General features: G+C 48.2%; 1 protein-coding gene across 3 annotated transcripts in view; it reads right to left on the bottom strand.

Moving 5' to 3' along the window:
* LOC110501822 (zinc finger protein 423) overlaps positions 1-26,371 on the bottom strand; it is a 147,808-nt gene that overhangs the window by 103,102 nt on the left and 18,335 nt on the right. For 2 of the 3 annotated variants that reach the window (XM_036954070.1, XM_036954086.1), the window contains exons 2-3: positions 16,376-16,456; positions 6,012-6,218 (exon numbers count right to left, since the gene is read on the bottom strand). In XM_036954070.1, the coding sequence (XP_036809965.1) occupies positions 6,012-6,218; positions 16,376-16,456 (288 nt within the window). The remainder of the gene's footprint in view (positions 1-6,011; positions 6,219-16,375; positions 16,457-26,371) is intronic. The other variant, XM_036954080.1, reaches the window with a different exon arrangement.

The raw sequence follows: 26,371 nt of genomic DNA, 5'->3' as shown, positions 1-26,371 counted from the left end.
ACACAGCTAACACAAACACGCCGCTTCCACACAGCTAACACAAACACACCGCTTTCACACAGCTAACACAAACACACCACTTCCACACAGCTAACACAAACACGCCGCTTCCACACAGCTAACACAAACACGCCGCTTCCACACAGCTAACACAAACACGCCGCTTCCACACAGCTAACACAAACACGCCGCTTCCACACAGCTAACACAAACACGCCGCTTCCACACAGCTAACACAAACACGCCGCTTCCACACAGCTAACACAAACACATGCTTCCACACAGCTAACACAAACACACCGCTTCCACACAGCTAACACAAACATGGCCTCTCCAGCAGAGTCAACAGCAGCAGGAGGAAGGATGTATTGCAGTGAGTTTCTCTATAAAGGCCCAGCCCTGGACTAAACTAGACTAGACTAGACTGGACTGGACTAGACTGGAATAGACTAAACTAGACTAGACTGGACTAGACTAGACTGGACTGGCAGCCAGAGTATGCTAAGAGCAGCTCATAGTCTGGCTGATCACATGGCTTCTGTACACTGGGTGGCCTATTGGTCATAAAAATATTTCAGGGATGAAAACTAAAACATAAAATCTAATGTGGCCTGTTGGGACTCTTATTAGCAGAAAAAGATGAGAGAGAGCGCACGAGAAAGAGACGGGGGTCAGATCAGGGGAGACTATTACCCCATTAGGGCTCAGAGGGTGGAGGGGGCAGGCAGAGAAACCACGTGTTGAAAAGGGGTTTTGGGTGAGGCGGTAGAGAGAGCAGAGCAGCCCTTCAGCTCAACAGGCTTCCCAAACAAAGCTCTGGCCCACCAGGCCCCTACCAACACAGCTGCACTGCCCCGATACACAGACACTGTCTAGAGTTACTGCTTCTCTCGGATACGCCCAGGCAGAGCAGGTCTGTGTGGGCCATGGAGTGAGAGAGACCAGCATGCAGAACGCAGGGGGATATTACAGGATTTCAGGTGAAATTCACCGGTCACACTGGCTTATGTCAGCCATGGAATGGAATTACTCCATGGCATATTGCCTGTGCTCAGTCCCCCTGCAGACAGTATGGTCTCCCAGATCATGATGCCTGTGCTCAGTCCCCCTGCAGACAGCATAGTCTCCCAGATCATTATGCCTGTGCTCAGTCCCCCTGCAGACAGTATGGTCTCCCAGATCATTATGCCTGTGCTCAGTCCCCCTGCAGACAGCATGGCCTCCCAGATCATTATGCCTGTGCTCAGTCCCCCTGCAGACAGCATGGCCTCCCAGATCATTATGCCTGTGCTCAGTCCCCCTGCAGACAGTATGGTCTCCCAGATCATTATGCCTGTGCTCAGTCCCCCTGCAGACAGTATGGTCTCCCAGATCATTATGCCTGTGCTCAGTCCCCCTGCAGACAGCATGGTCTCCCAGATCATTATGCCTGTGCTCAGTCCCCCTGCAGACAGTATGGTCTCCCAGATCATTATGCCTGTGCTCAGTCCCCCTGCAGACAGTATGGTCTCCCAGATCATTATGCCTGTGCTCAGTCCCCCTGGAGACAGTATGGTCTCCCAGATCATTATGCCTGTGCTCAGTCCCCCTGCAGACAGTATGGTCTCCCAGATCATTATGCCTGTGCTCAGTCCCCCTGCAGACAGTATGGTCTCCCAGATCATTATGCCTGTGCTCAGTCCCCCTGCAGACAGTATGGTCTCCCAGATCATTATGCCTGTGCTCAGTCCCCCTGCAGACAGTATGGTCTCCCAGAACATTATGCCTGTGCTCAGTCCCCCTGCAGACAGTATGGCCTCCCAGATCATTATGCCTGTGCTCAGTCCCCCTGCAGACAGCATGGCCTCCCAGACCATTATGCCTGTGCTCAGTCCCCCTGCAGACAGCATGGCCTCCCAGAACATTATGCCTGTGCTCAGTCCCCCTGCAAACAGTATGGCCTCCCAGATCATTATGCCTGTGCTCAGTCCCCCTGCAGACAGCATGGTCTCCCAGATCATTATGCCTGTGCTCAGTCCCCCTGCAGACAGTATGGTCTCCCAGATCATTATGCCTGTGCTCAGTCCCCCTGCAAACAGTATGGCCTCCCAGATCATTATGCCTGTGCTCAGTCCCCCTGCAGACAGTATGGCCTCCCAGATCATTATGCCTGTGCTCAGTCCCCCTGCAGACAGTATGGCCTCCCAGACTCACATGTACTCAGAGTAATAGGAAATTAATGGAGCCACTTTATGAACCTGCTGCCGAGTGGCTGAATTACCTGCCACTTGTCTAAACACCTGGGACCCATCATCTAGTCTACTGCCATCCCCACAAGATGGCCTCCCAGCTCTGACTACCACCCATACCAAGATGGCCTTCCAGTTCTGACTACCACCGATACCAAGATGGCCTCCCAGCTCTGACTACCACCGATACCAAGATGGCCTCCCAGCTCTGACTACCACCGATACCAAGATGGCCTCCCAGCTCTGACTACCACCCATACCAAGATGGCCTCCCAGTTCTGATTACCACTGATACCAAGATGGCCTCCCAGTTCTGACTACCACCCATACCAAGATGGCCTCCGATTCTGTGAATCGCTAATCAAGTAAGCATGTGTAAGCACACACACACAGAGTGGTGGCGTGTGTTTATCCCCAACAGATAGAGGGATGGAGGCAGCACAAGGCAGAATCCCAGGGGTGCCACAGAGAACTTAAAAGGATTCGTCAGTGAATGTTTTTTAATTTACCGTTCTTTTCAATAATAATATTATAAAGCTGAGGTCCAGGGGGAATACCAGCCACCAGTCGAAGCCTGGGATTATTCTGCAATCTCCACCACTCACTCCCTGGGGACCGTATGTTTTATTTCATTTCTTTCCTTCTTTCTTTTCTTTCACTCTCTCTTCACTCAGCAACATGTAGTTCTCCCTTGACTCTGAGCTGAAATCACATCTCCCAGCCTTCACTCTGACAGGCGGAGGAAGGGAGGGAGTCGCCAAAGAGGAACATCAGCGTGAGACACGTTTCAGTTCTGGGTCATCCAGTGTCATTCAGCATTAGGGTGTACGCAACACAATACGTAAACGTTAAGTATCTAATGTCCAACCAACCCCTGGGTCACTCAGTCATACACCTACCCTGTGTGAGCTCAGGCCATGCTCCCTTTCCCTGTCTGAACTCACACTAAGCTCCCCCTCCCATAGTCCCCAACGTGACTCCCCCTCCCCTATCAAACACACACACAAAATCGCGCTACGGGCTGTTATGTTAGGAGCTTGAGTGGCTCTGTCGATCGTTTTTGCGGTCATTAAGGAGCCTTGATTAATCTGGAACCAGATGCTCCTGCAGGGGGCCCTGGAGCCTTCCATTAATTCCAACGCTCCTAATAACTCCTATTGTGTGACCTGTGTTAGCTTTAAAACAAGTCTGTCCCTTAGGAACACTAAACAACACTGGTGTTAGTGGCGTATGACTACAGCCAACAGCAATAGGAGCCCGGAGAGTGGGGGGGGGGGGCTTAGCCAGTCAGAACCAATCATGTGTCTAAGGCTTGAAGTGAAATATCAAATGTAAATGCGCTCACATAGCTAACTTGTTTAATCTACACCAGTACACCAAGGTCTGAATGGAATTAAACTGAGATGGGTCAAAAGGTACAACACTGAATATACATACCAAAGCAAACCCAGTCAGACAGTTACATAAGGACACAGGGCCCGATTCCATCCAGTCTATCATGGCAATGTGCACATATTCACACACCTCCTTATTCTGAAAACTGCAGACCTTTAGCTACCCGTGATGGGGTCCACCCAGCATTTACTGTGCACATTTGCTACAATTCAACAATATAATGACTATGGGGAAAAAATTATTTGATATGCTACCATTTAAAGATGCACTATGAAGACCTTTCGCTGTAATTTCCTGGTTATTACAATTCTTACACAGTACCAGTCAAAAGTTTGGGCACACCTACTCATTCAAGGGTTTCTCTTCATTTTTACTCTTTTCTACATCGTAGAATAATAATGAAGACATCAAAACTATGAAATAACACATATGGAACCATGTAATAACCAAAATAATAATTTGTTTTATACATTGTAGAATAATAGTGAAGACACCACAAAAAAATAAAATTAAGAAGTGTTAAACAAATCAAAATAGATTTCATATTTGAGGTTCTTCAAAGTAGCACCCTTCGCCTTGATGACAGCTTTGCACACTCTTGCATTCTCTCAACCAGCTTCATGAGGTAGTCACCTGGAATACATTTCAATTAACAGGTGTGCCTTGTTAAAAGTTCATTTGTGGAATGTTTTTTTCCTTCTTAATGCATTTGAGCCAATCAGTTGTGATGTGACAAGGTAGGGGTGGTATACAGAAGATAGCCTTATTTGGTAAAATACCAAGTCCATATTATGACAAGAACAGCTCAAATAAGCAAAGAGAAACAACAGTCCATTATGACTGACATGAAAGTCAGTCAATCTGGAAAATGTCAATAACTTTGAAAATGTCTTCAAGCGCAGTCACAAAAACCATCAGCGCTATGATGAAACTGACTCTCATGAGGACCGCCACAGGAAAGTAAGACCCAGAGTTACCTCTGCTGCAGAGGATAAGTTCATTAGAGTTACCAGCCTTAGAAATTGCAGCCCAAATAAATGTTTCACAGAGTTCAAGTAACAGACACATTTCAGCATCAACTGTTCAAAGGAGACTGTGTGGATCAGGCATTCATGGTTGAATTGCTGCAAATAAACCACTACTAAAGGACACCAATAAGAAGAATAGACTTGCATGGGCCTAGACACACAAGCAATGGACATTAGACTGGTGGAAATCTGTCCTTTGGTCTGATGAGTCCAAATTTGAGATTTCTGCTTCCAACCGCCATATCTTTTTGGGGAGCAGAGTAGGTGAGCGGATGATCTCCGCATGTGTAGTTCCCACCGTGAAGCATGGAGGAGGTGGTGTGATGGTGTGGAGGTGCATTGCTGGTGACACTGTCTGATTTATTTAGAATTCAAGGCACACAACCAGCATGGCTAACGCAGCAATACACCATCCCATCTGTTTTGCGCTTAGTGGGACTATAATTTGTTTTTCAACAGGACAATGACCCAACACACCTCCAGGCTGTGCAAGTGCAATTTTACCAAGAAAGCTGCATCAGATGACCTCGCCTACACAATCACCTGACCTCAACCCAATTGAGATGGTTTGGGATGAGTTGGACCGCAGACTGAAGGAAATGCAGCCAACAAATGCTCAGCATGTGGGAACTCCTTCAAGACTGTAGGAAAAGCATTCCAGGTGAAGCTGGTTGAGAGAGTGCCAAGAGTGTGCAAAGCTGTCATCAAAGCAAAGGGTGGCTACTTTGAAGAATCTAAAATATATTGTGATTTGTGAAACACTTTTTTGGTTACTACATGATTCCATGTGTTATTTCATAGTTTATGTCTTCACTATTATTCTACAATGTAGAAAATAGTACAAAAAGAAAAACCCTTGAATGAGTAGGTGTGTCAAAACTTTTGACTGGTTCTGTAATTCGCCCAATTTCAGTTAGTGACAAAACAACCATGTATAGTGTGGAGAATCATTGTACCATTTAAACCACTGTGAAATATATTTTCCATAACAAAAATGTTTGTATTTTCAGCGGATTGAAGCGGGTGTACAAAACCGAAAGTAAAAGACGCAAAAACAAAATGTAAGAACGGGAAGCATAGAAATAGAGCACATAGATCAGATCTACCTTTCTTCTTAGACTTGATTTCTATGTGAATGACAGATCTATAAGTCACATGTCCATGTGAATTTGGTCAGGTCACCCAAAACGTTACATAATGTAGCTTAAATACTACTCAAGGTATTGGATTGATTGAACTGAAAGGTGGTAACGACCCGAGTCCCCTGGCCCCAAAATAACTGTTTGTGGATGTAGCCCACCCTGTGTTTATCTTACCTGCAGTGTAGTGTATTAATCTCAGTGTGTGTATGATGTCTTACCTGCAGGGCAGTGGTTGGTGCGGTGGTCAGTCAGCTTCGCCAGACACTCAAAGTCCTGCTGGCAGTTGTCGCAGGTGAAGATGGACTCATCGTCCAGGTCATCATCCCCAATGCGGTCGTCATGGCTGGTGACACTGTGGTCCCCATCCTCTAGGGCTGCACGCCGTTCCTTCCTCGCCGCCTCGCGGTCCAATGCAGCAGGGACATCTGGGACAAAAACACAGAGAGAGGGAAACTGAGTACCAGCATGTGACTCATACAGCCGGAACTACTGATCTACTGGAGATTGGTCAGAGGTAATAGATTATTTTTTTATTGAGTCAATTTGTACCAGCAATTGAACGGGACAAGCACTATTTCAAGTCCATCTCATACTAAAGATGTCCCTGGTCACATGCCCTGTGTGTGCTCTCTAATGGAGAGTCTATGTGAGGTGGCATTAGAGGGTGTATAAGGACTCAGGGCTCTGGAGGGAGACGACTCATGCCAGCCTGTGTGCCCACGCTGCCACTCATGGCATGCAGAGAGGAGGACCAGTGGAAAAATCGGCCTCCACAATCCTCCCTCCACCATTGTGGCTCCATTTTCACACCTTATTATCACATTAAACGCTCTGTTCCAAAAGGACTGGAGACTGAGGAGGGAGGGAGGGAAAGGGACAGAGAGAAAGAAAGAGAGATGGGGAATGTCAGTGCAGAAGAGGAGGGTGGTAAAGGGAAAGAGAGATGGAGAGGGAGTGGGGGTGGTTTTGCTGGCTGGCTCCCTAAGGCTCCACATCCTGTCTAATCATGGTGGACTTGTGCAATCAGAGGAGAGCAGGAGGAGGCCATTCCTGCACTCCAAAGCTTTGATTTGGCAGTGCCCAGCGCTCTTCCCGCCCGCCATTCTGCTGCTGATAATGGGCTCTGGCCCATGACCCCAGCCCCACAGCACAACTTAGGTAGGGAGAGAGAGTGTCTGGGCTGGATCAGGGAGATAGAGACTGTGTGTGGAGGTGCTCTAATTCCACACTTGTCCTCTCGGGGAGAGATGCGGAGGGTGGATGGTGGGATGAATGGATGGAGGGATGAATGGAGCATTTAGGGGGGAAAGAGTGGGAGGGAGGGTTATGGCCATCTGTCCAGTGGTGAGAGCACCGTCTGGACAGGGAGGAGAGTGGCCCCTAACTGATGCTACACGGACACAGTCCTACACTGCAGTCACAAAGACACAGGCACCTTTACACGTCTAGACATGAACACACCCACATATTCATTGATATGCGCCTTAAACAATCTTTCATCCATGACAGAGGAAATGCATATTAGCAGTCAAACACATGCACACACATGAATGCACAATCTAACTAACATTAATACATGCATGTGTACACACACACACACCGTCATTCCCCCAGGTGCCCTCACGCCAGAGGTATGGGTACTGCCAACTCCAGTACATGCCAGCACAACCGGCTACCATGACAACAAGGGAGGAGCCAGATGGGACCTTGCTCTTCCCCTCTCCACCTCTCCCCCCCCCCCCCCCCCCCCATCTCTCCTTCCCTCTTCTCCACAGGGCTCAGGGAGATGGATGGGGCTCGGCAGGAGGAAGAGGAGAGGATGAGAGTGCCTGGCACGGTTGGGAGGGTGTTTGGTGTGTGTGTGTGTGTGTGTGTGTGGGGGGGGGGGGGGGGGCGCCCCATGCCATACAGCAACCCCTCCTCAGCCCCCCACCACCCCCACTCTACAGCAGCCCCCTCTCCTCCAGTAAGCCTTTCAAATCTCTGATGGAGGAGGGGGTCTCAGGGGGGGGGTCCGGAGCACACTTCATTTAGAGGCCTTCTACACAGTGCTGCTGCCTCCGTCATTAGGCCTCCCTGGATGTGCCTGCTACTGGGGAAGATTGATACGGTGGTGGTGCGCACCCCAGCTGTACCCACTGCAGCTCCAGCAGTGGCCCTGATGAACACAGAGCACACTATTTATCTGGAAGGAGGAGATGAGAGGATAATGGTCCTGATTGGCGGAGAATCGTTTTTCGGGAGAGGTGACGGATACTAGTCAACGTAAAAAAAGTGAGCTGGCTTCTCTACCTGGTGTAGACCACACCACTGTAATAGGACTCACAATGGTTAGGAGAGGGTTTACAGCTAAACGTTACTGCACAGTTGTAAAGTCTAACACTGGCACCATATCGAAGATAAAGTCCTATAGTTGAATGTTATCATTCACACAGCAACACCGCCCTCACAGGCAAAGACAAAACACAATACAATATTACCCAACCAGACGCACACACACCTAGATGTGCCGTAATGTGTGCTGAGGTCATTACTAATAAGGCTCTGCAGAGTCGTTTGAGACGCGCAGAGTGTTTTCAAACATAATTCAATTTGAGGGGAGGAAACCAAAATGAAATGAGGGCTTACGTTGGAAGTGGTGTCCAAGGAGACTAATGATTTCTAAATGGCCATTCAGATGAACAAGGCCTCTTTATGCCCCCAGATATATTCTGAGAGACCATATTTCTCATCCAGACAGCCTGCTTTCTGCCTACCTGTCTGCTAGGTTGGAGAGCTAAACATGCACAGTGCTCTGTCAATGGTTAATGCAATGACAGCCCTGCTAGTGGCCAGTTTTCCTCTGCAAATAGTAAACGATAATGTTCCTAGATATCATGTAGCAAACACAAATGACATGTCTGTGTGAGGTTAATAAGGTCGTAGGTCGTAACACCTTTCTCTGTTAGGCAGACATGGCAGCAGGTATTCTGACAAGATAGTTGTGGAGATAATGATTGATACGTTTCATCTTAAAATACATGCCGTTTAAACTCAATGCTCCTGACCACTGTCTGCATAAAACAATACCTACCCAAGAACACATTTTACCCTCAAAGGCAGTTTTAACTGACCCCATTACATTATCCTATACCCCCTCTCCTCCTCTACTTTTGCATTCATATGTTTGTTTTATCCCTCATTTAATAGTCCACTCCTGGCTGCCCCCCTCCCCGGTATCCCATCCAGAGTAGGGACACTTAATGAGGGCCTAGGGCTTCCAGGGGTGGAGGAGTGTTGGGGACACAGGCAGGGTCTGCATGGCGTGCAGTGGTAATCCCAGCAGCACACGTCATGTCTCCCTGTGCCAGCTGGAGCTCCTGTCCCCCACTCTGCGGAGAGCCATTATCTCTGAGTCACAGACCGTCACCACGCCAAGAGGCAAAAACACACAAAAAACAAACACTCATACACACATTTACACAAACACATAGTACACACGCACACACATTTACATACACACACAGTCAGATAAAATTAACTCACATACACAAACACGCACCAGACTTGCGTTCAAAAACTATTTCAAATATCTCAATTACTTTCACATACATTGGAAGTAAGTATTCAGATACTTTTTATTTGAAAATACAAGTAGTTAAATGTAAAATGTATTTGGAAATAAACTTGGAAAGTATTTAAAATACTCAAATACATTGACTCGAATACACTCCCATGCAGTTAACCTAGGTATTCGAAAAGACTATTTGAAATAAGTATTTAAAAATACTGTCAAATACAATTTGGCAGACTATTCACATACTTATTTTGGGCTGAGACAATGTACAATCTCCATATATCCCCCCTCAAAAAAATCACCTGGGACAGAAAATGGAGTAATGGTCAGAAAGAGAAGAGGAGGAAACTGGAGAAACACTTGGAGAAGAGGTGTACATTTAAGAAGAGACCAGTGGAGTTAACAGGGTGAGAACATGGTCCTACAGTAATGATAGGATGGTCATCTTAACCCTTCCCCTTAACATCTACAACTGGACTGGCACTTCCTGGTTGTAGAGGAGAAAGGAATCACTGCATACCAGCAGGTTGTGCTCAAAGTAATACTCTTACAATATACTGTAATAATCAGTAATTGGTTTGATTTCAATTCGCTTTAATGCTATGGAGATACAGTATGCTAAGAGTAATAATTTGCTCGTTGGCAAGTGTACTTTCAGATTTTATTCAACTAATTATTTCCTCATGAATAAGGTCACACTTTTCATATCTGCTGATTAAGCCTCATAGATTGTGTGTGTGTGTGTTTATGAGAGGGAGGAGGGTGTCTAATGTTTGTAGATAATGCCCCTCTCCCGCTCTTGCTCCCTCTCAGAGGAAAGGCAAACAGACATGTTTGTGTGGGGTAATTAGATGAAGAGAAGTGAATTAACAGAATCCACAGAGCAGTGGTGTTGCTGAGGAGAGGCCCGCCTTGCTGGGACCCGCTAATTACCGCTCGTTAGGTTGATATGTTTTTTTCCTCCTGTTTTAACGGTGCAAAGCTCCAACGTGAGATGTGGAAATAATTAGGAGCTGGGCGATGTGGGCTTAATGGACACCGCCAGGCATGCGACGGGGGAGACAAGACAAGACAAAGGCAACAGCAAAGACAGAGAGTCTCTCTTTCTCCCTCCCTCACTGCACCATCAGAGTACTGCGATCCCCATCTTAGATGTACACGGAGGTAAAGAGATCTACTCTCACCTCTTATAATCAGCTTAACAAATATTATTTGACTTGGAATAAACACCAGCTGAACTGAAATACTAGTCAAATGTCTGGGAATGTTCAGAGATGCTCCCTCCCCTCCGCTCAAAATGCTCAGAACCAAAACCTACATTTAAGTGCCTTTTGAGTTTTGACATTTAAAGTGAAGCTCGTTACGATCCCCCTGGCTAGTTCCAGTCCCAATGTCCTGACCTCTGGAGGCAGAGCAGTTTCCTATTACTCATACAGTGGGCACGCAACGGAAGTGTGACTTGATCGTACTGTACACAGAGGGAGAATACAGGCATACCGCAAACAGAATACAGACACTTTATTGGAGTCCTCAGAGAGAGTGAGTGAGTGAGTGAGTGAGAGGGAGAGAGAGAGAGAAATAAACTGTATGAGCGGATGGAGCACAGAGTCAGGACTAGGTGTTGGAGCAGTGCTGTGAGCCAGGACGGAGGCCTGTTTGGGACACACTTGCGCTAAGAGAGGCGTAAATCTGCAGGACACCTGGCCCTGGGTCGCCCAAACACGGCCGGTACACCACTCCACCGCCATCACTATCCAGCCTGCCTGGGAGTTAGAAAAATACGAGCTCCAAGTTCCACAAAACCAGTGTTTTTATAAAAAACAACAAGAGTACAAGGCTGCCTTTCAACTCTCCACAGCACACAAACATTCAAACCAACCAGCGGCAGCCAAGTGAAGTAAAACATGGATGGACTGCAAATAGCTCTAGCGGAGTATGTTTGAGAGGGGATTCAGAAGGAATGCTCCACTTCACTGAGTCAGGTACAGCACATAGACAGTAAGAAAAACAGGCCTGGTGAGGTACATGTAGTTGAAGTCAGAAGTTTACATACACCTTAGCCAAATACATTTAAACTCAGTTTTTCACAATTCCTGACATTTAATCCTAGTGAAAATTCCCTGTCTTAGGTCAGTTAGGATCACCACTTTATTTTAAGAATATGAAATGTCAGAATAATAGTAGAGAGAATTATTTATTTCAGCTTTTATTTCTTTCCTCACATTCCCAGTGGGTCAGAAGTTTACATACACTCAATTAGTATTTGGTAGCATTGCCTTGAAATTGTTTAACTTTGGTCAAACGTTTAGGGTAGCCTTCCACAAGCTTCCCACAATAAGTTGGGTGAATTTTGAACCCATTCCTCCTGACAGAGCTGGTGTAACGGAGTCCGGTTTGTAGGCCTCCTTGCTCACACACGCTTTTTCAGTTCTGCCCACACATTTTCTATTGGATTGAGGTCAGGGCTTTATGAAGGCCACTCCAATACCTTGACTTTGTTGTCCTTAAGCCATTTTGCCACAACTTTGGAAGTATGCTTGGGGTCAATGCCCATCTGGAAGACCCATTTGCGACCAAGCTTCAACTTCCTGACTGATGTCTTGAGATGTTGTTTCAATATATCCACATCCTTTTCCTCCCTCATGATGCCATCTATTTTGTGAAGTGCACCAGTCCCTGCTGCAGCAAAGCACCCTCACAACATGATGCTCTTTGGCTTGCAACCCTCCCCCTTTTTCCAACCAAACATAACGATGGTCATTATGGCCAAACAGTCCTATTTTTGTTTCATCAGACCAGAGGACATTTCTCCAAAAAGTATGATCTTTGTCCCCATGTGCAGTTGCAAACCGTAGTCTGGCTTTTTTATGATGGTTTTGGAGCAGTGGCTTCTTCTTTGCTGAGCGTTTTACTGTGGATATAGATACTTGCGCACCTGTTTCCTCCAGCATCTTCACAAGGTCCTTTGCTGTTGTTCTGGGATTGATTTACACTTCTCGCACCAAAGTACGTTCATCTCTAGGAGAACTATTCTCCTTCCTGAGCGGTATGACGGCTGCGTGGTCTCATGGTGTTTATACTTGGGTGCTATTGTTTTGACAGATGAGCGTGGTACATTCAGGCGTTTGGAAATTGCTCCCAAGGATGAACAAGACACGTGGAGGTCTACATTTTTGGCTTCTTGGCTGAAGTCTATGTAAACTTCCGACTTCAACTGTACCATTGTATTCACTATGCCTGGTAAATGTTTCAAAAAGAAGGTCAAAACTATTTATGGAGTGAAAAAAACATGTGTGGAATATTCTGAGTGACCAAGGCATGTGGCTCTCACTGTTCAGGAAAAAATGTAACACTTTGTGCCCTTAAAATAGCCACCGATAATCACCATGGGAGGTTCACTGGGTTTACAGTGTGAGAAAAGGTTCTTTACCATTTGTACAATGTTGTATGAATCTGTGAACCTCCTGAACTGGCCTCTAGGCTGTCAGGTGCGTCCAGTATGGGTACTAACAAAAGGACTGGGGTCTGGGACACAGACACAGGCTGAGCAGGTGCAGCCGGACGCAGCCGCACCCCCCCCCCCCCCCCCCCCCCCGTCTCTCTGGGGAGCCCTCTCCTTCTCCCAGTAAACAGGGGGACCTATTTAAAGCAGGCCTCTCTCCACAGCTCCCCTGTCCTCTGCCAACTTTTTTTTTCAAAATACGGGGCTCCCCCCAGGGAGCCAGCAGAAGCACTGTGTACCAGGCTCAGTGTGTCCCCCCCCCCCCCCCCCCAGAGAGGCAGGGAGGCAGGGGAGCGCAGCACCCAACACCAGCCCCTCCACCCAGAGAGGCTGATGAAAACCAAAAGGAGTGTCATGGAAGGGAGCGAATTAAATCACACACAAACAGCCTGACAGCTGCTCACCAATGCCATCACCTGTTCCAGCCCGTGGCTTCACACACACACGCTAGCACACACCTCCTCCTCGCACATTAAAACTGTTTTCCTGTCGTTGCCTTGGGGAAATTAAAAAATATATTATGGACCTCCAGAGGTTTATATAGGGAGATGGCGAGAGAAAAAAGGAAGAGGGAGACAAATGAGAGAACGAGAGAGAGAGAGAGACACGTGTCCTCTTTTTCAAACTGTCCTCTAGTCTACATCATCAAGATGTCCATACATTAGTTAGCGAGGACAGAAAGGAGGGCCGTCCTCCTGTGTCTCAGTCTGCCCCTTGTAATATCTTCTCCTCCTCCTCCTCCTCCTCTCCTCCTTTCAAGGGGAAAAATAAAACCAGTACATTCTTTCCCCTGGACGGCTGGCGCACACTCAGGTTGGAGCCCGGAGGGGACTGAAAGCGTGCACAGCCACGAGACTGACTGACATCTCACTTTGCAGAGAGAGAGAGAGAGACAGTGGAGTGATCCAACACACACTGTTAAAGGGACATCCTGGAATCAAAACAACACACACACTATAACCCAACAAATACACAGACATAACACACAAACAACGCACAAAACCGTCAAACTATCGTGGAAACATCCTCCAAATTACAGCACACATGTTTTTTTTTAACTAATTGAATCCCTGACTGTTGGATTGGAAGTCTGATATGTTTTCAATAACAAAAGTCTTTAGAAACTTTCTTCTTCTAAAAATGGGTGCATGTGTTGTGATGCTTATGCCTTTGGTGCCTGTAATGTTAGCTTAGCATCTCATTTAGCATCTCTGTCTGCTGCACTGTCCTTACACCATACTGTTCCTATAGCGAGAACACCATTCTGTTCCTATAGCGAGAACACCATACTGTTCCTATAGCGAGAACACCATACTGTTCCTATAGCGAGAACACCATACTGTTCAGTAGTGAGGTCACAGACAACACCCACAGCCCAATGGTGTAATGGCAGGGCCGGGGGGGGGGGGGGAAAGGCCCTTCTCATTGGTGTCGCTGATGCAACGGCCAGCCAATGGCTGTGGGAGGAAATGAATGAAATAATCTAATTCAGCTCCATTACAGCCCCTTATCGGCCCTTTGCTCAGGGATATGAGACTACTTTTTCCACCATGAATCACAGTCCACATGGACAGGGTGCAGTGTGTGTGTCTGCATTGATTGTGTATGTAAGAGGTCATGGAGAAACCGTCACCTCGCAAAAATTCTGCCTGTAGCATAGCGTGTATATAGCCAAGTTATCGCTACTCATTGTGTATTTATTATTACCTGTTATTACTTTTCTATTATTTCTCCATGTTTTTCTCTCTGCATTGTTGCGAAGGGCCTGTAAGCATTTCATTGTTTGTCCACACCTGTTGTTTATGAAGTATGTGACAAATACAATTAGACTTGAGCATGTGTTGTGTGCTTAACCCTGGTGATCTCTATCAGACAGTGAAGCAGTGGGATCTTTCCAACAGGAAGCCAGCAAAACAAGGCTGAACTCCACAGCTCTAGTGGCACTTATTAAAACATCACCACTGACGGCCCCTCCTCCTCCTTCCACAGAAATGACAAACGTCTGTACTACTATCCAAACCCCCCCCCCCTCTCGCTTCCTCACTCAATCTCACTCATCCTCTCCATGCTTTCCACCCTCTCCCTCTCTTGGTCTACAGTGTCAGACCTGGCTCATTTTCTGTCTTTTCTCTTTTCCGTTTCTCCCCCTCTGGGCCAGGGAGGGATGTGTTGTTTTTCTGTCTCAAGGAGGCTGGGGTGGAGGGTGGGATGTGGAGAGGAGGGGGTAGGCAGGCACCTCCTGTGGGACAGACCAAAGGGGCCCTCAGGGGTGGGGGGGGGCTCGTCCCTAACCCCCCCCCCCCCCCCCCCCCTGCTGCTCTTTCCAAACTCGACACACATTTTCCAGAGAAGGGAAGGAAAAATATTTGAATTTAATACCAGCAAAAGCCTGCCAGTGTCCTTGTCGACATCATCTCCCAGGGAATAAAGGGAAGGAAGGTTTTTTAGATTTTTAAATAAGAAATGGCGGGCAGCCCCCCTGAGCCTGAACACAGGAGCACAAACAAACACAAGAGAGAGAATGATAGAGCGAGATTGTCTGTGTGTGTGTGGGGAAGAGGTGAAGAGAAACAGCAGGGAGGAAGAGAGCAGAGCTAGTGAGAGCACTGGGACTCCCCTTCCTGCTGTATCTCACACATAAAGCACTTTCCAGCCACCCAGGACCTCAGTCAGCATCCCCCAACCCCCCCACCAGAAGCCCCTGCCTCATCACACCCTCAGGGCCTCACTTTCCAATTCTCCCTCCCAGAAGAACCGACAGAGTGAGGGAGGGAGAGAAGGAGGGCAGAGAGAGAGAGAGCACCGTTTAGATAAAGAACATTCAGCTCTCTTATCTCTCACTGCAGTAAAATAACAGAATAAATATTCTCCTTCATAATGTTGGGCTGACTCAAAGACTAGAGGCCAACATGTCACCATAATCAGTCAGTCACCATCCTCATACCGTGTTCCGTAAAAATGGGTCCATTAATCTGCTGCATCATCTCCAGGTACAGCCATACCAATGACTCCATGGCTGTGACTGTGGGTCTGCACTGCATGTAAAGAACATTGAAGTGGGTGCAATGCATTAATCAAATGGAATCCTTAACAAATGATCTTGATTGCAATCACCATGATGCTATTTGGGCCCATCAGGAACCCATCCCACTGCTGTGCTATAGGCCCTATGTGAATAGCTGGATAAAGCAGGCTGGGAGGGAGGGAGGACAGGGGAGTTGATTCAGTGCAGCTACTTTACCACCAAAACCTCAAACAGGATGTGAGACTGCTGGAGCCCCAGAGTCCTGTCTGCTCTCACATGCAGGCCTGGACATTAGCGTCCTGTGAAAAGCTCTCTCTCCCTCACGCCATATCTCCCTCTCTCATCCCCCTCTCCCTCAGAGCAGAACATTCTGGGCCATGTGGAATTGATATTAAAGATTCTGATTCAGTGGGTAGTCTGGCGGTGGACCTGGAATGTGACATATAGAATCTAATCTGTGTCGCAGATCTGACAGCTGCCTGGCAGGCTGCACACTTACGAATAACAAAGCGGATACCTGTTTGGACAGACGATGAATCCCAGTTCCCTGCAAACTCCGACGACTCGCCTTCTTCTACCGCTAGAGAGACGGGGAGAGAGAGAAGGAGGAGAGAAAGACAAAAGAGAGGGATGCTTAGAAATACATACAGTCTCTTTAGGACTACATCATTTTGTTGGTTCATTTTAATCTACATGACAATGCCTTAAAAACACAAATGGTAGATCTCAAAACAAGTGTTCAATCATTCATTAGCTGGGTGGTTGGATGGGAGAAAACATCATAGGTCTGTCTGTCTGTCTGTCTGTCAGTCTGTCTGCCTGCCTGCCTGCCTACCTACCTACCCTGAGTGACTGGGAATGTGTTCTCCTTGTTTTGATGTCCTAATTTCAGAGGTGTGAGATATGTAACAACAGAAACCAGATCAGAACAGGAAGGTGTGTTGAAGGTTTTCCTGGGCACTGCAGAGGAAGGAAGCACCGCTGGCACACAAACAGGAAATGGCAGTAGTCAGGACACAATGAGGACCCCCCCCCTCCTCATTCCCCCCTCCTTCCCCTCAACCCCATGGCCCAGGGTATGGGCCAACAACAGTCTAGTAGAAGCCACGAAAACAAACTGTCAAAGCGGTTTTCTTTATTAGCGAGAGGAGGTGGTAAAAAAGTCCCAGAGCTAGTACGTAGAGATGGAGTTTTTTTGTTAATGTGTGAATTCCCCGCCTAAGTTGAAATAAAGTTGAGGAAAAATAAAAAGCTTATTCCACACCAAAATACTAACAGACCCATTCCAGAAAAAATAACACACTCCTCTTCATGGTCTGAGTGTGCAGATTGGACCAAGCAGTGGCCAGTCCATTTTCCCCTCATGCTCTTGGTTTGTCCAGGCAGAACTCAGCAGGGTGGTCAGAGTGGCCTCCTCACCAGACCAGAAACACTGTATTTCATATTCCCCAACAAAGCCAAGGGCAACAGACCCTGTTTTCCATTCTTCAACCATCCCATGTTCATTTCATGAGTGCGATCCAGATATCCAGAGTTGGGACCAGTGTGTCGGCCAGACTCCAAGAGGACCTTGTTGCTGATGGCCTAGAGCTAAAAACACAGCAGGCTCCCAAGCCCCTGGAAGACTAGGGTCAACTCTGGTCCTGCACCATAACATCTCTCTCCATCTTTCACTATTCCTCTCTATTTCTCTTTCTCTTCCCTGAGCTAGCCAGGACTGTCGAGAGAGAGTCTGAGCTGCCAAATGGCAGAGCTTCAGCTTGAGCAGTGTCTCTCAGTAGTACCTTTTCACCATTCATAGAGTATTCTCATAGTACAGAAGACTCAGAGTTACTTCTCTCTGGGTGTTTCTGAGGAGAGATCACTCTTCAGGCGTGTTTGGGGGAAACTATGGGCTGGATCTGGACCAAGGTCCCATTAGGACTGTAGTAGTTACGGGCCCAGACTGCTCTTAGATCCTCCTAGAGGACATTTACTGAACACCAGGTATTGTCTGCAGCCTATGGCTCATACATCAGGTGCTCAGGGAGGGATTCAAGGCACTATTTTGACTGTCATATACAGGACTTATACTATTTGGGGGGAAAAAATCTAATTTGTCACGCCCAATGAGGCATTATCTCAGGAACGAGGACACAGTCTAAACCCCACTGTGTCATAACACATGCTAGATCCAATACAAACGGCGGTCAAAGTCTACAGTCAGTTGATCTTCTTTAAATAGTCTAGCCTGCAGTGGACCTGTTCATTCCTAAAAGACACTGCTTTCCCAGCAGAGGAGGTAAAGCACTAAATTACACCCAATCAGAGCTCTACTCATCCTCCATTTAGCGCTTCATTAGAGGGGGAATATTAAAGTGTAGTCAGGCAGAGAGGAGAGCAGAGCAGGGTAGAGGTGGTGAGATGGTTCTTTCTACAAACACAACTACCCAGTACTACTGCACTCAGCTACCTGCAGGCAACAGCACACAGCAACCCCATCCACACACAACTGTACACACAGCTCCCCAGCTAAAACAAGTGAAGCTCGGGACACTACCAGGCCCCAGCCTCCCACACAGAGCTATAGTGCACTGGGTGTAAATTCAGAAAAAACGTCCATCTCTGATGGAAGCAGACAGGATCATTACCGGCTTTAAAAAAACTCATTTAGAGATGGGGGAGATTACAGACACCTATTGATTGGTCTGGGCTTTCCTGGAATGATTTATCTCCAAATGTTGCTAGATTATGTTTTCTAACCTTCATTTAGATTCCATAGATTCCATTCCACTACATTTAAGAATGCAGAAGGCAATCATTGGGATAGAGTTCAGAGGCAATGCAGATGCTCACACTATACACTGAACCATACACCGTCTTGTTGCTATGGAGAGGCAAGGTAAGGGCCGGGGAAAAGGAGGGGAATGCCAGTGCTGACGGACCGGGGTTTGGGGCTTGGCCCTTGAGATGTGGACACAGGACGGGATACAGATGTTTCCCGGAGAGATTGGTCCTGCGGGCGAGGCCTAGCCCACATGACCAGAAACATACAGCCAGCGGAGGATAGAGACAGACCTCACACCACGATCACCAGGCAGCCAAACAAAGCAAGAGAAACAGACAGAGAGAGAGAAAAAAAAGAGAATGGGGGAGATAAAGATAACGATCATTAGAAAGAGATAAAAACACCATTCTAATAAAAGCGTGACCGTGGGGAATTGCTCGTCTTCATTAGCAGAGAGGATATATTTATTTATTTCCAGATGTCCTCCCCCTGCCTGTGTCCCATGTGTACAGAGCACTGTTCATGTGAACCCTGAAGCCAGCAGGAGGTAGAGAGAGTGGGAGAGTAGTGGAGGGGGAGACTGCTAAACAGAGGCAGAGAGAGTGGGAGTATGTAGCAGAGAGAGAATGTAAGGTAGGGGAAGTATATGCAGAGTACTACTTTATATACAGTAGGTCCCTCCCCAGTTTTTAAATTCCCTCAGAAGCTCTGTGACATCATCATTAACCTATAGTAAAACAGCCCTGTGAGAGGAACGGGGGGGGGGGGGTCTAATGAATCCAACATGTTTCAGTAAGTTACCTTGGATACCCTCTGTTTCCTACTTACACTGACCAGTCTTTGCCAAAACACACACCGGGGCTGTGAGAGAAACGGAAAACCGGTACCTAGAACTCAACAACCAGAATGGGATCCCCGTTTGCCCTCCTCCCCTCCCAGTCCACACACCACTGAGGTGTGGTTCAGCCCCTCTTTCACCAACTGGGACCATTTCCGCAAATCAGAACCTAAGTTAACAGACTGGGTGTACTCAGTATTGGTGTTCTTCCCTGACCTTTCCACTATAACAGTCCCCTACCATCTCTTAACACCTGTCAGTATGATACTGAGAGCATCTGAGCCAGGTAGAGAAGGGTTAACTAAATACCTGCATGTTAACCAGAGTATCTGAGCCAGGTAGAGAAGGGTTAACAACTCCTAGCTCCCAGAGGAAGCAGACGGTGTCTAGTAGCATCACAGGGGCAGGCTCCTCTCCTACTCCCTCCCTCTTTAAACTATTATTCAAGAGATTGAAAAAAACAAAGCTCCACACACACACACAAACACACCCACCCAATCCTTGACACAATTTATTTCTATATTATTGAAATTCCTCTGTTAATTGCTGCTCTGGCGGTGGGAGCGCAAGCTGCTATTTGTATTTCTGGGCCCTGTTAAGCTGTAACATCATGACACACCAGCAAATGTAGCTGGGGTAGCGTTGCTGTCGGAAACACAGCAATCAGCATAGCAGCGAATGGCACGAGGGTAGAGATCAAACGAGACCACTCTCGAGGACCTCACAAACAGCGAGCGTGAATTTACCCGACAAAAAGCCCCTGTGCCCATAAGGGGGATGGGAGAACAGCGCTGTGTTCTTTCTAAACGAGCCCTTTTATTTATCCAAGGAATGGTGCGTGTGCTCCTCCACAGAACGCAAACAAGGTGCGGGGACCTCGGAGCACACACCCAGACCCCGATCAGACAAAGAGCCTACCTCACTCAGCCTCTTCATTCAACCCCAAACACACACAAACAACTGTGCTCCGGTCTACCCCAGGGAGGCCTTGCATTGACAAAGAGACTGCTCAGGTACAGGCAGTAAAGCCAGCCTGAGTCTGCAGCCATGTCCTAGACCAGCATTTCCCAAACTCTGTCCTCGGACCCCAAGGGGTGCATGTTTTGGTTTTTACCCTAACACTACACAGCTGATTCAAATTATCAAAGCTTGATGACTAGTTGGTTAGTTGAATCGGCTGTGTAGTAGTTCTAGGGCAAAAACCAAAAACGTGTACCCCTTGGGGTCCGAGGATAGAGTTTGGGAAGCACTGGGCAAGACCTTCTGTTAATACACTGTAGAACGCAGGGCTAGACCTTCTGTTAATACACTGTAGAACACAGGGCTAGTGCTAGACACAGAGAAAGAAAGGACAGAGAGACGAAAGGCTGCTACTTTATGCAGATTGGATAATGAACACTAACAGAAGGACATGTAAAGGAGTGTGTGTGAGTGAGAGAGCTCTGCAGACCTAACCAGAGAGCAGTCTCACCTGGGCCCAGCTCCACTGCAGCCGTCTGCAGGAGAGGTAGACACAGAATACGTAATGTGTGTGGAGCCGCTCCCCTGGCCAGGAGGGGCGGGCTGCACAGTCCTGCTGCTGGCCCCCGGCCATTCTGTCTGATTAAGTCTTCTACACTTAAGGGATAAAACCTTGCTCTCCCTATCTCCCACTGGAAGCCATTAGCAGCCCCCTATTTGCAGGTCCATGAGTGTGTGTGTGTGTGTGTGTGTGTGTTGTACAGAGCACGTGTGATTGTATGAATGTTTAAATGCATCCGATAGTGTCTGTGAGTGTACAGGCCTGTGTGTGTATGTGTGTATGTGTATACTAGAGTGTGTGTATGCATTTCTTTAAGAACACAACTGCAGCCCTACACCCTGGGAGCCTACTCGGCAGGCAGGTTGTTACAGGTTTACCGCCTCAGCACCGCACCCTACCATACCCCTTTACCACAACATCACCCTCCCATACCCCCTTACCACAACACCCACTACACTACATCACCCTCCCATACCCCCTTACCACAATACCCACTACATCACCCTCCAATACCCCCTTACCACAACACCCACTACATCACCCTCCCATACCCCTTTACCACAACACCCACTACACCGCATCACCCACCCATACCCCCTTACCACACACCCACTACATCACCCTCCAATACCCCCTTACCACACACCCACTACATCACCCTCCCATACCCCCTTACCACAATACCCACTACATCACCCTCCAATACCCCCTTACCACAACACCCACTACATCACCCTCCCATACCCCCTTACCACAACATCCACTACACTGCATCACCCTCCCATATCCCCTTACCACACACCCACTACATCACCCTCCCATACCCCTTACCACAACACCCACTACACTGCATCCTCCACCCATACCCCCTTACCACAACACCCACTACACTGCATCACCCTCCCATATCCCCTTACCACACACCCACTACATCACCCTCCAATACCCCCTTACCACAACACCCACTACATCACCCTCCCATACCCCTTTACCACAACACCCACTACACCGCATCACCCACCCATACCCCCTTAACACAACATCCACTACACTGCATCACCCTCCCATACCCCCTTACCACACACCCACTACATCACCCTCCCATACCCCCTTACCACAACACCCACTACACCGCATCACCCACCCATACCCCCTTACCACAACATCCACTACACCGCATCACCCACCCATACCTCCTTACCACAACATCCACTACACTGCATCACCCTCCCATATCCCCTTACCACACACCAACTACATCACCCTCCCATACCCCCTTAACACAACACCCACTACACTGCATCACCCTCCCATACCCCCTTACCACACACCCACTACACTGCATCACCCTCCCATACCCCCTTACCACAACACCCACTACACTGCATCACCCTCCCATACCCCCTTACCACACACCCACTACACTGCATCACCCTCCCATACCCCCTTACCACAACACCCACTACACTGCATCACCCTCCCATACCCCCTTACCACACACCCACTACACTGCATCACCCTCCCATACCCCCTTACCACAACACCCATTACACTGCATCACCCTCCCAAACCCCCTTACCACACACCCACTACATCACCCTCCAATACCCCCTTACCACAACACCCACTACATCACCCTCCCATATCCCCTTTACCACATCACCCACTACACTGCATCACCCTCCCATATCCCCTTACCACACACCCACTACATCACCCTCCCATAACCCCTTAACACAACACCCACTACATCACCCTCCCATACCCCCTTACCACAAACCCACTGCATCACCCTCCCATACCCCCTTACCACACACCCACTACATCACCCTCCCATACCCCCTTACACAACACCCACCACATCACCCTCCCATACCCCCTTACCACAACACCCACTACATCACCCTCCCATACCCCCTTACCACAACATCCACTACATCACCCTCCCATACCCCCTTACCACAACATCCACTACATCACCCTCCCATACCCCCTTACCACAACACCCACTACATCACCCTCCCATACCCCCTTACCACAACACCCACTACACTGCATCCTCCACCCATACCCCCTTACCACAACACCCACTACACTGCATCACCCTCCCATATCCCCTTACCACAAACCCACTACATCACCCTCCAATACCCCCTTTACCACATCACCCACTACACTGCACCACACACCCACTACATCACCCTCCCATACCCCCTTACCACACACCCACTACATCACCCTCCCATACCCCCTCACCACAAAACCCACTAAACTGTATCACCCTCCCATACCCCTTACCACAACATCCACTACATCACCCTCCCATACCCCCTTACCACAACACCAACTACATCACCCTCCCATAACCCCTTACCACAACACCCACTACACTGCATCACCCTCCCATACCCCCTTACCACACACCCACTACATCACCCTCCCATACCCCCTTAACACAACACCCACTACACTGCATCACCCTCCCATACCCCCTTACCACAACACCCACTACACTGTATCACCCTCCCATACCCCCTTAACACAACACCAACTACATCACCCTCCCATACCCCCTTACCACAACACCAACTACATCACCCTCCCATAACCCCTTACCACAACACCCACTACACTGCATTGCATCAAGCAGCAATGGCGCAGTCCGCGGCTAGACACACAATCAGGCCTCATGTACATGGAACACACACACATCGTAACTGAATTATGGTTTGATCTCCGCACATAAGATGATCTCTTTACACAGTTTTAGATCTCTATACGTTTATAAAACAGACAGAGAGAAGAAACTCATCCCTCATCTCATCCTTACATAAACATGAAAAAGGTGAAATCATTACAAAACTCCAGCGTGCTACTTCCTAGTTCTATTAGCCTTGTACAACAGGAGCTGTGCGCTACTTCCTAGTTCTATTAGGCTTGTACAACAGGAGCTGTGTTCTACTTCCTAGTTCTATTAGCCTTGTACAACAGGAGCTGTGCTCTACTTCCTAGTTCTATTAGCCTTGTACAACAGGAGCTGTGCTCTACTTCCTAGTTCTATTAGCCTTGTACAACAGGAGCTGTGTTCTACTTCCTAGTTCTATTAGCCTTGTACAACAGGAGATGTGCTCTACTTCCTAGTTCTATTAGCCTTGTACAACAGGAGCTGTGGTCTACTTCCTAGTTCTATTAGCCTTGTACAACAGGAGCTGTGGTCTACTTCCTAGTTCTATTAGCCTTGTACAACAGGAGCTGTGGTCTACTTCCTAGTTCTATTAGCCTTGTACAACAGGAGCTGTGGTCTACTTCCTAGTTCTATTAGCCTTGTACAACAGGAGCTGTTCTCTTTTAGAAGCCTTTGGGTGTTCACTTCTCTCCAACTCACATACTGCACAGGGTCACACTGATAGCATGCACCATGAACAAACCCCAGACCGACTGAACAGTAACATCTATGGGCTGCCTATGGGCTGACTATTTAGAATTGCTGATTACTGTCCTTTTTACTGATGGTGCACTTGTGTCTTTTCAAACCAAATGGTCCTCTACGACCATACAGACACACCTCTGAGCTACAGGTGCAGCCAATGGCTTTTACACAAACACACCTCTGAGCTACAGGTGCAGCCAATGGCTTTACACAGACACACCTCTGAGCTACAGGTGCAGCCAATGGCTTTTACACAGACACACCTCTGAGCTACAGGTGCAGCCAATGGCTTTACACAGACACACCTCTGAGCTACAGGTGCAGCCAATGGCTTTTACACAGACACACCTCTGAGCTACAGGTGCAGCCAATGGCTTTACACAGACACACCTCTGAGCTACAGGTGCAGCCAATGGCTTTACACAGACACACCTCTGAGCTACAGGTGCAGCCAATGGCTTTACACAGACACACCTCTGAGCTACAGGTGCAGCCAATGGCTTTTACACAGACACACCTCTGAGCTACAGGTGCAGCCAATGGCTTTACACAGACACACCTCTGAGCTACAGGTGCAGCCAATGGCTTTTACACAGACACACCTCTGAGCTACAGGTGCAGCCAATGGCTTTACACAGACACACCTCTGAGCTACAGGTGCAGCCAATGGCTTTACACAGACACACCTCTGAGCTACAGGTGCAGCCAATGGCTTTACACAGACACACCTCCGAGCTACAGATGCAGCCAATGGCTTTACACAGACACACCTCCGAGCTACATGTGCAGCCAATGGCTTTACACAGACACACCTCTCAGCTACAGGTGCAGCCAATGGCTTTTACACAGACACACCTCTCAGCTACAGGTGCAGCCAATGGCTTTTAAACAGACACACCTCTCAGCTACAGGTGCAGCCAATGGCTTTTACACAGACACACCTCCGAGCTACAGGTGCAGCCAATGGCTTTACACAGACGCACCTCTCAGCCACAGCCAATGGCTTTTACACAGACACACCTCTGAACTACAGGTGCAGCCAATGGCTTTACACAGACACACCTCTCAGCTACAGCCAATGGCTTTTACACAGACACACCTCCGAGCTACAGGTGCAGCCAATGGCTTTACACAGACACACCTCCGAGCTACAGATGCAGCCAATGGCTTTACACAGACACACCTCCGAGCTACATGTGCAGCCAATGGCTTTACACAGACACACCTCTCAGCTACAGGTGCAGCCAATGGCTTTTACACAGACACACCTCCGAGCTACAGGTGCAGCCAATGGCTTTACACAGACGCACCTCTCAGCTACAGCCAATGGCTTTTACACAGACACACCTCTGAACTACAGGTGCAGCCAATGGCTTTACACAGACACACCTCTCAGCTACAGCCAATGGCTTTTACACAGACACACCTCCGAGCTACAGGTGCAGCCAATGGCTTTACACAGACACACCTCCGAGCTACAGATGCAGCCAATGGCTTTATACAGACACACCTCCGAGCTACATGTGCAGCCAATGGCTTTACACAGACACACCTCTCAGCTACAGGTGCAGCCAATGGCTTTTACACAGACACACCTCTGAGCTACAGGTGCAGCCAATGGCTTTTACACAGACACACCTCTCAGCTACAGGTGCAGCCAATGGCTTTTACACAGACACACCTCCGAGCTACAGGTGCAGCCAATGGCTTTTACACAGACACACCTCTCAGCTACAGGTGCAGCCAATGGCTTTACACAGACACACCTCTCAGCTACAGGTGCAGCCAATGGCTTTACACAGACACACCTCTTAGCTACAGGTGCAGCCAATGGCTTTTACACAGACACACCTCCGAGCTACAGGTGCAGCCAATGGCTTTACACAGACACACCTCTCAGCTACAGGTGCAGCCAATGGCTTTTACACAGACACACCT

This window comes from Oncorhynchus mykiss, chromosome 2 (genome assembly GCF_013265735.2).
Source record: "Oncorhynchus mykiss isolate Arlee chromosome 2, USDA_OmykA_1.1, whole genome shotgun sequence".
Classification (NCBI taxonomy): domain Eukaryota; kingdom Metazoa; phylum Chordata; class Actinopteri; order Salmoniformes; family Salmonidae; genus Oncorhynchus; species Oncorhynchus mykiss.
Note: the sequence above shows the minus strand (reverse complement) of the source record. Positions and strands in the feature narration are given on the sequence as shown.